The sequence below is a fragment of the Alosa pseudoharengus genome, unplaced genomic scaffold (genome assembly GCF_046254945.1).
Source record: "Alosa pseudoharengus isolate Yale_2024_CS ecotype anadromous, Long Island Sound unplaced genomic scaffold, YU_APseudo_1.1 YU_APseudo_1.1_scf_12, whole genome shotgun sequence".
In the NCBI taxonomy this organism is placed as follows: domain Eukaryota; kingdom Metazoa; phylum Chordata; class Actinopteri; order Clupeiformes; family Clupeidae; genus Alosa; species Alosa pseudoharengus.
The window spans coordinates 36,955,706-36,965,141 of NW_027468587.1; the positions used below are offsets into that span (position 1 = coordinate 36,955,706).

Below are 9,436 nucleotides of genomic sequence, written 5' to 3' on the forward strand. Positions count from 1 at the left end.
TGAGATTGACTTAAAGGCTATTGCTTTTAAGGGTCAGTAAACATGAGGTCCTGGCTAGCCTCCTTTCTGGTGGCTAACAGTAAAGTGGTTGATGATTGGCAAAGCAGAGTGATGACTAAGTGGCAGTGTTTTTACAATACACTATCATGGCGGTCAATGGTGGACTGTTCCTCCTTACAGACAGAGAAGACATTAGCCTACTTTTTTAGCAACAGGGTGTTGCCTGAATTAAGATTAACATGCAATCTTCAACCACTTTGCCACTTCAAAGATCCTTAAAAATAAGATGCAGACATCTCAAAAGAAACTATTGTACATATAAGTAGAGGGCAGTTTCCTCATGTTTTCTCCAACAAAAGACCAGGCTTTCTCTGAGAACTCTCTACAACCCTTTTGTCACGTTCACTTACAACACTTCCCTCTCTTGTCAGTATATACATTTCCTCTATGGAGAAGGAGCACAGACATGAATATGTGCCCTTGAATACTTGCACTCAAGGTGACTTGCTGGAGCTGCTTCCTCCTCCTCCCAGAACAAAAAGACACTATTAGAGGCTCTGCATTCTGTATGATATGATCCACATATGAGAAGGTGGTTGAAACAGGGAGGGGTGGGAGGAGAGGGGAGGGTGATAGAGGGGGAGTAAGAGGGAACACCAACAGAGATCAACTGCTTTTGAAAAAATCATTCAGAATACCAGCTCTGAAAGGTTTCTTTTTGAAAACCAACATAGTTCTCTGTTTGGAACATAAGTCTATGTGAGTATGACTTGTATTCAAGGTCTGAAATCAGCAGGGAAAATATCTGACACCTTTAGTATTTGGGCTGCAATTGAGTGAGTTTTCAGGGGCATTAAGGGACCGTGAGCTCCAGCTCTCTAACTCACATATGGCCATATCTCTTTCTGTTTTATTTCCCAGCAGACACGCTCCTGTATGACTTCCTGCTTACATACTTGGTCTTCATGTCAACCAATGATTTATGCCAAGCTCTCCTCAGACAATATCCTTCTGTTCTTTAGCCCCTCCCCACCCCCACACATATATAAACCCACACATACACACACACATATACACACACACAATACACACGCGCGCACACACACACACACACCTCCCCACATACACTCACTCTCACACTGGTAAAATGTTCTTCTTAACTCCCCTGGTGATCACCTACTGTTCCAAGCGCAGCCCACTACGTGAGGACATGACTACTGTCCTGCTCAGGAAACGTAAGATCCTGCTGATTGTGTCCCAGTGGAACGCTCTCTACAAAAACTTCCTCCGAGACAACGAGTACATCAACCTGTTCATGAAGGTGGGACTAGGCAGAGGCTCAGCAGAGGGTGCAGAGATAGAGGAAGTTGAAAATTAGAAGATGATATTTAAATGCTAATTTCATTCACACATTGTTATAACGTTTGTTTACCTATGATACCATAAGTTACTCTCAGAAGCACCGGTGTGTATGACATGTTATTCTGGTTTTGTATGCGGTCATTTGAATGCTGTTCGTTTTTTTAAGGGCTTACATGTCTTATAATGTAAATGCTGTCATACTGTTTTCCAGAGTCTGTATCGTTGTGTGCTGGATGACATCTATGACTTCCCACCTCTGGAGAAGGATCTTAAAGACATCCAGAGACTTCTCTCCATGCAGTGCAGGCAGTGGGTGACTTTTGAATGTCTCATGCACTACATGAGAGACAGACTGGGAGAAGTTCAATCTATGCTCAAAATGTCCAGTCTCAGACTAATAGAGCCTGAAGGGATGACCAAAAGTCAACATGCTGTGAACTGTGTGTCTGACATGAGCCGTAGGGCCAGGGATCGTCTGGTCTGCTGGACCCTCTGGCCTCACAGAGCAAATAGTGCCACTCGCTCGGCCTATTGTCCCACTGCAGCAGCGTGTTGTCCTGACCCCTTCCATTAGAGAGGGCACTCCTATAACTCCCCCTGACAGCCACCATTATCCAGCCACTTTCACCCCCCCGCCCCCTTCTCTCCACACTCAGATTCAGACTCGCCTGGCTCTATGGGTGTAGCGCTCAGGGGTAGACCTGAGGCGTCCACAGGCAGACAGGCTTTTATATAAAGTGTTATGAAGTGTTCAAATGAGGTGTTAGCCAAATGGCCTCCTTTGGATAGCTGTGATGGCTCAAACCCATATTGCTAAAGCCATTTGTGAGTTTACAACCCATGGGTCTCAAGACAGGTGGAGAGCTGGGGAGTATATAGAGTGTGTGGTTCGGTCCCTCATGCTACAAACACTCTGCCTGGGATTTGTACACTGTAAGACATCAGGGTCATGATGTGCCTTCTCACAGCTACCAATCACGGGCCTGGGCTAATGGTGCTATGGATTTAGATTAGAGAGTGTAAACCTGCTGCCGCCTAAGGGTGCTTGCAACCTTGTCCATAATGCTTGAGTGCTTGCGACCTTTTCCATAACACAATGTGTCCATGCCAACAATGTCCAGCAATAGGTTGCTTAGCCCCTACATAGTTATATCTTAATATGACTCTGGCATTTTACTAATTGTAGTGTTGTAAGGTGTAAACACTGTTGATGTTTTCGTTATTGAAAATGAGCCACTAATAAAAAATAGATGTTACTGTTTACATTTAACTCTAAACAAACTCCACAATCTTTGACATTTTTATTTCTCTGTCTAGCACTGTGGATAAGTTTTCACCTCATCAAAAGGTAAGACTTTTGAAGACTCTAGAGAACAAGAGGACGTCAGATATATGAAGAATTTGGGAAGCTAGTGTTGTACCATGTAGTGTTTCTCTCTGTAAGAAGTATCTCTTATTTTGGATCGGTTATTTTGGATTTCTTTTGGGTAGTCTATGTTTTTCCACCATGCTTTAGATGAGCTAACTTTCAGCATCTGAGGGAGGGAGCATTGCCTTTAGAAAGTGTCTGAGTATATTCACTTACCCCTGCTGTAAAAAATCACTCAAACATGTATATGTATGTGAGTGTGGTCACTGACAGTAATGGTAATTATCTGACGTTTAGAGCAAAGTACTTCACAAACAACTCAGTGCTAAGGACAACTGGCCTCATCTCAGAACCATGCCAAGAGAGGAGAGGGAGGGTAAGTCATTGTTAACTCTCTTTCCATGTACATTCATTTTGGAGAGGGCATATGCAGAAGTGACTTACCATTTTCAAGGAAATACCAAACACATTTGTCATTACTTACTTAAGGGCGGTTTTAATGTGTGTGTGTGTGTGTGTGTGTGTGTGTGTGTGTGTGTGTGTGTGTGTGTGTGTGTGTGTGTGTGTGTGTGTGTGTGTGTGTATGTGAGGACTCCTACATCAGTGTTAAGGGTTCTAATGTGCCTGCCTGGTCCACAGTGCTGTACTCTATGTATGTGAGTGAGGACTCCTACATCAGTGTGAAGGCACAGAGCTCTGTCAGAGCACAGCAGCTGCTGTCACTGTTGGCTGACCGCCTGGACTGCCCTCAGGAAGACATGGTGCTAGCTGCTCTTACGTACTCTGGAGGTAAGGACATGGACAATAAGGTGAGGTCAAGGTTGACTAAACCTAAGACTACAAATGGCATCTTTTTTGTCTGATGATGATGATGATTTTATCTCTTTTAAAGGATATACTATATATTTCAATTTGGCCCCAATTTGAGCTCATTTTGGGTTTAACTGTTCACTAATTTACACTATTGAATGAAATTGGTTCAGCATTGAGTTAGAACAACATATAAGATTCCAGAGTTAGCTCTTAATGATAGTGCTCATCAAGCCTGATACGCTCCCCACTGTGTCTTCAGAGAAGGTGCTGTTTCAGCCTGAAGACAGTGTTTTCTCAGATTGCCTCTCATCTGAAGAGAGACTGCAGGTTTACAGGAAAGACTTGACTACAGTTATGGTAAGACATCAGCTGCTGACTCTCAGTTGAGTTATTATCAGTGCAGTGTTCCCTGTGTCGTATGGCAGTAGTTTAGTTTTGTCTTCTGCTTGATGTAGAACCCTCTGACTGTTAATGGCCAACAACAGCAGAGGACATCACACCTGCTTGGCCTTAACGCCTGGGATGTGGCTATCACCCTAACCAACTTCGACTGGAGTCTCTTTCATTGTCTACAAGAGGTAGGTTCCTTTATATCTATTAAAAAAGGAGTCTGTAAAAACCATAACAATATCAAGTAGATTGGTGAAGCTACATTTTGCTAATATGAAAAGCTATCCCTCACATGCCTTGTGTATGAGGCCAAATGAGTCCTAATTTAAATTCAGCAGATGCATCTTGTTGTGATAGGTTGTCAAGTTTTTTGGGATAATGGACCAGAGTTGCTTTAACATTATGATTTGTTTTTCTTGTTGCAGCAATGAGTATAGCAACCCAAACTGGTTTGATTAGGGTCCATTTCATTCAGCTGACTATTAAATACATTTACTTAAATAAATGTTATTGACTGACTATTAACATTGGCATTAGGTGTGGGGGAGGTGGAGGGTTGTATTTGCAGTAGCACCTTCAAAATGAATCTTTGGTAGTGGCTGTTTAATCGAGTCCATTTCAAGACCATCACAGAGACCTGTTGTGGTGCTGTCATCATCTGTCTCCCACAGCCAGAGCTGATCTGCTTCACCTGCAGCCGTGATGCCTATGTTGGCCACACAGGGGCGATGGAGAGGCTGCTGCAGCGCTGCAATGAAGTTCAGCTTTGGGTGATGACCGAAGTGCTGCTCTGCACCTCACTCTGCAAGCGGGTGCAAGTTTTGAAGAAGTTAATCAAGATTGCAGCTCAGTGAGCAAATCCTTGCTATATTAATTGGACATATACACACACATGAGGGCGGTGGTAGTGTAGTGGTTAAGAAGCTGGACTAGCGTGCAGTAGCCTGAAAGTTGTCGGTTCAATTCCCGGCTTCCACCGTTGTGCCCTTGAGCAAGGCACTTAACCCCAAGTTGCTCCAGGGACAATGTGATCCCTTGTAATATAGCTGACAAAAGTCACTTTGGTCAAGAAGTGTCTGCTGAATGTAATATAATAACATGCACACACTCACACACACACACGCAAGCACGAATGCATGCGCACACACACACACACACACACACACAGTCAGTAGCATCAATACAGACTATAATAATAGTAATAACATGAAAGTCTGCCAAGTTAATTGAATGAATTGTAAAAAATAATAATTGGTAATTTGATGTGAGAAGGTTTGATTGATACTGTAGGCCTACTTGTAGAAATCAAATGGTTTCACTCTAAGGTCATTCAAAATAAATGCTAATAAGCCTTCAGACGTAAACATTTTAAATAGCAGCACTCATGACATGGAGAATAATGGTGCTGTGTCAGACTTAAATTGGCAAACAGAATGATTTCCTTCTTCAAGGCTCATTTTGTGCTGTGTGCCAATCATGAAAATATGTTCAATAATGTCCAGGGCCGGAACATTGCATGGCTTTGTTGTTATAATACATATATTAGAGATATGTTCCTTAGATGCGGTGGGTCTGTTTCCAATACTTGTGACTAATGGCACGATTTGTAATTGCTTTGCTCGTGGCTCTGACCATAATTATTTTCTCTGTAATTGTTCCCTCAGTTGTAAAGCTCAGAGGAATATGAACTCCTTCTTTGCCATCATTATGGGCCTCAATACAGCTGCTATTAGTCGCCTGAGTCAGACATGGGAGGTGAGGACATTTGTGTGTGTGGGGCGGGGGGAGTATGTGTGTTTATGTGTGTGTGTGTGTGTGTGTGTGTGTGTGTGTGTGTGTGTGTGTGTGCGCGAGTATGCAACTATACTGTCCATACGGTATAATGCATCTGTGGTGACTTTTAAACTTTTGTTTCAAATCTCTCCCTGTCTTGGCCAACAGAAAGTTCCAGGGAAATTCCGTAAGCTGTTTTCGGAGTTGGAGGCCCTGACAGTAAGTCATTGTGTGTGGTGTGTGCCCCTCTCTGTGTATGGACAGATGGGCTTATGAAGAAGCAGCTGAATCCTATGACTGGGAGAAGCTCATTAGGAGAGAATACACGATGCCCTGATTTGACTCCCTCCTGGGAACACTGTGGCAGATGGTGCTTTATGGTGGTGACATGTGTGACATGACAGAGCATGTTTGTGTGTCTGTGATGTCACACAGATTTCCTCTCAAGAGACATACACTTGAGAAGCTGTTCAAACATGATCCAAAATGATCATCCCCAACACATTCTCGCTAGAATTAGATTAGCTTTTAAAATTAGACATACTGTTGTATATTGTGCAATATATAGTATATTTTACTTTTTTGGAGTATCATGATTAAATGAGGCGCAAATGTGTAAATAATATGTAATGTGCTTTATATAGCCCATTATTGTTGAGCATTTCTGTTTCTAATATGATCAAACAAATCAATTCATTTTAGAGTCTCTGATTCTGATGAAATGTTAATACTTGAGCTTGACAAACTCAAATGAAGAAATGTATGGACCCACCAAGATTTCACATTCCAGGCAGGGCACTGACACTGTTATGCAGTAGGCTATACACGAGTAGAAGTGATACAGTTAGATGTTATGGTAGAGTGTGTATCATGGAGGTTGTGCAAGAAGTGAACACCCTAGGTCTAGAGTAACTATGTAGGTAGTGGCGGCAAGGAAAAAGGAAAAAGCTTTGAGCAAATCCCCAGCAGGCCGAAAGGGGGCCCCATCAGCCTGAGATGGGCTGAGCAGAGAGACAGAGAGGGGCGGGGCTGAAGGGAGGGGAGGGGACACAGAGAGACAGAGAGGGGCGGGGCTGAAGGGAGGGGAGGGGACACAGAGAGACAGAGAGGGGCGGGGGTGAAGGGAGGGGAGGGGGCACAGAGAGACAGAGAGGGGCGGGGCTGAAGGGAGGGGACACAGAGAGACAGAGAGGGGCGGGGCTGAAGGGAGGGGAGGGGACACAGAGAGTTGGAAGCCAGCCGATAAACAGACAAACTGCAGTCAGGGGAAACTCATTAGCATAAGCATCCATATGGCAGGTATACACACTAGTAAACATATAAGACTGTTGGTGGGTAGTCAGTTTAACAGCATAGTAAACCCCTAAAAAACCTTGTAAACTTTACATTCATTAAATTCAGTCAAATAAAGCATTATTTATTCCATATTATGTATGACCTCATTCCCATGGCGATTTCTATTGCATACTGTGGGGAGCTGTGTAAAATGAATGGTACAATGTAACAGCTAAATCTAACATGTTTGATGTTTGGTTTAGGCTTACCAGTGAGTGAGAATTTATCCCATTTAAAGGACCAGTATGTAGGAAATAATGGAAAATAAATTGTAACCATTCCAAAAATGATCACAATATGTTGTCAGAGAGTAAGGAAACACGATGAATTGATTGATTGATTGATTATTTGACAACATTACTATAACCCGTAAAACCCATGAAAAAAAAAAGAGTTACGGGGCGGAATCTCTTGGAATTTTCGTTTGTTTTGAATGATTAATTCTAGAATAGCGTATTAATAATGGGCTGGCGTGTCCTCCTATTTGTGTTGCCAAATTAGCAAAGGCCAACTGTCAGCTTGCTTTCACTTGTAGCCTAGTCATGAACGCCTACGAGAGGCACATTTCCAAAATTAAAACAAGAAACACATTAAGTGGACATCGGAGGAGCTTCCTGAGATGGCGACATCTTCGTCAAACGAAGAATATCAAGTCTGACGCAGAGTTGGCCATATTTCTCCATGACAGGAACTTCATCTGCATTGCTAACTTCAGCTAAATATGTTACGTTGGTTAGAGAGTTATTTTTTGTTTTCAATGTTTCCGTAATGTGTAGCTGGGTCATGGTTGGAGAAACGTTAAAGCAGCTGCAGGTCAACTAACGTTAGCTAAGTCTTCATTAGGCTACATCTGGCAACCCAGAAGAGGCTCGCGTCTGGTAGTCTTGAGAACGTTCACCAGTGTTTTGATTTTGGCCTACAGAACGTTCGGTAACAATCCTACAAATCGCTCCTTTAATCATGTGCAGAAGGATACTGGCAACACCTGAAACAAAAGCCATGGAAACACAGAAGCCATGGAAACACAAAAGACCAAACACTCTTCTTCTTTGTCTTAGGACCCTTCCCTCAACCACAAGGCTTATAGGACTACCTTCAAGAAGATGAAGACCCCTAAGCTTCCTTTCCTGCCTCTGCTACTTAAAGGTCACCAAAGCCAATTTTGTCAACACAAGAGGCTCCTAGCATGCTCTATGTATATCATGACTACTCACAATCTATTCTATGGCCATGACCTCAGAGACCCTCAGAGAAAGATGTAGTTAGGACCTACTGTATTATGCCAATTATCATGGTGCTTATAACATCTCAATATCCATTACAGTGTTTTGCGTTGCATCTTTGCTATAGTTATAATCTAACAATTTGACATTATTTTAACAGGAGATTTCTCCTCATACTGGCCTGTTTTACACTAATGACAGTGCAGTTACTGTGTCCTCTGTTTCCACAGACATTACTTTCATTCATGAGGGCAACAAGACATTTCTGGACAACCTGCTCAACTTTGAGAAGCTGGTGAGTAGACTGTGGGGGGTCTTTAGTGACATGACAAACGGGCAGCATCAGGGTTTGGTCATCACGTGTCTGTAGTGCAGAGGCCAGATGGCTTGGTGACGTGTGGTGAATGATTAAGGTTGCTGTGTTGTTTTTGTCCTAACAGCACATGATAGCCGAGTCAGCGCGCTTGATTAAACAATGTCAGCTGGATCCCATGGGTGCGTATGATGGCGTGACTGCCTTTCATCATGACTGTATCCCATCTAATTGTTCCTTTCATCAGTCACTGCACTCAGGATCCTGAAGAGCCTCTCTGTTCCACAGGAGACGCACTGAGACAGAAGGACAACCCAGACATGACCTGCGTCAAATACCTGCACGTCATCAGCAGCCAGGAGACCCTCTTTGACCTATCCCACAGGCTGGAGCCACGGCCATAGTTGGACTTTAGTGTGTGTGTGTGTGTGTGTGTGTGTGTGTGTGTGTGTTTACTGAAATATCTGTACATTATTACGCTGAGTAGCAGAGTGTTTCTATAGAGCACTTGCTTCTGAGGACTAGTATTGATTCATGTCTGACCCCCCCCCCCCCCCCCCCAATAGTTGTGCAATTCTACACAAGCCACAGCCATGCACTGAGCATCTAGCTGAAGTTGTCCTATATTTTGTCCTAAAATACATAATCCAAATCAGTGGTTGCATATCCTGTACACTCTATGCATGGATAACGGTATGTTTTTTCCTGTTTGTTTTGCAGTTTGTTTTTCAAATACAATTAGGCAGCTTAGAGTGCCTATGAAGTGATCTTTTTTGTCAGATGAAAGATTAGCCTGTAGCCACGGACAATCACAAAAAGCTATAGATGATAAAGTCCTATACTTATCACAACCTGATG

At 43.1% G+C, this 9,436-nt stretch overlaps 1 protein-coding gene across 1 annotated transcript in view; it reads left to right on the forward strand.

Annotated features, from left to right (window-relative positions):
• Positions 1 to 8,982, forward strand: part of LOC143119697 (rap guanine nucleotide exchange factor 5-like) — a 12,756-nt gene extending 3,774 nt beyond the window's left edge. The window contains exons 3-17 of the mRNA XM_076281314.1: positions 922 to 1,003; positions 1,177 to 1,321; positions 1,574 to 1,671; positions 2,680 to 2,710; positions 3,029 to 3,107; positions 3,371 to 3,520; positions 3,804 to 3,901; positions 4,000 to 4,122; positions 4,606 to 4,784; positions 5,599 to 5,689; positions 5,876 to 5,926; positions 8,101 to 8,188; positions 8,496 to 8,560; positions 8,706 to 8,760; positions 8,867 to 8,982. Of these exons, the coding sequence (XP_076137429.1) occupies positions 922 to 1,003; positions 1,177 to 1,321; positions 1,574 to 1,671; positions 2,680 to 2,710; positions 3,029 to 3,107; positions 3,371 to 3,520; positions 3,804 to 3,901; positions 4,000 to 4,122; positions 4,606 to 4,784; positions 5,599 to 5,689; positions 5,876 to 5,926; positions 8,101 to 8,188; positions 8,496 to 8,560; positions 8,706 to 8,760; positions 8,867 to 8,982 (1,451 nt within the window). The remainder of the gene's footprint in view (positions 1 to 921; positions 1,004 to 1,176; positions 1,322 to 1,573; positions 1,672 to 2,679; positions 2,711 to 3,028; positions 3,108 to 3,370; positions 3,521 to 3,803; positions 3,902 to 3,999; positions 4,123 to 4,605; positions 4,785 to 5,598; positions 5,690 to 5,875; positions 5,927 to 8,100; positions 8,189 to 8,495; positions 8,561 to 8,705; positions 8,761 to 8,866) is intronic.
• Positions 8,983 to 9,436: the final 454 nt, after the last annotated feature.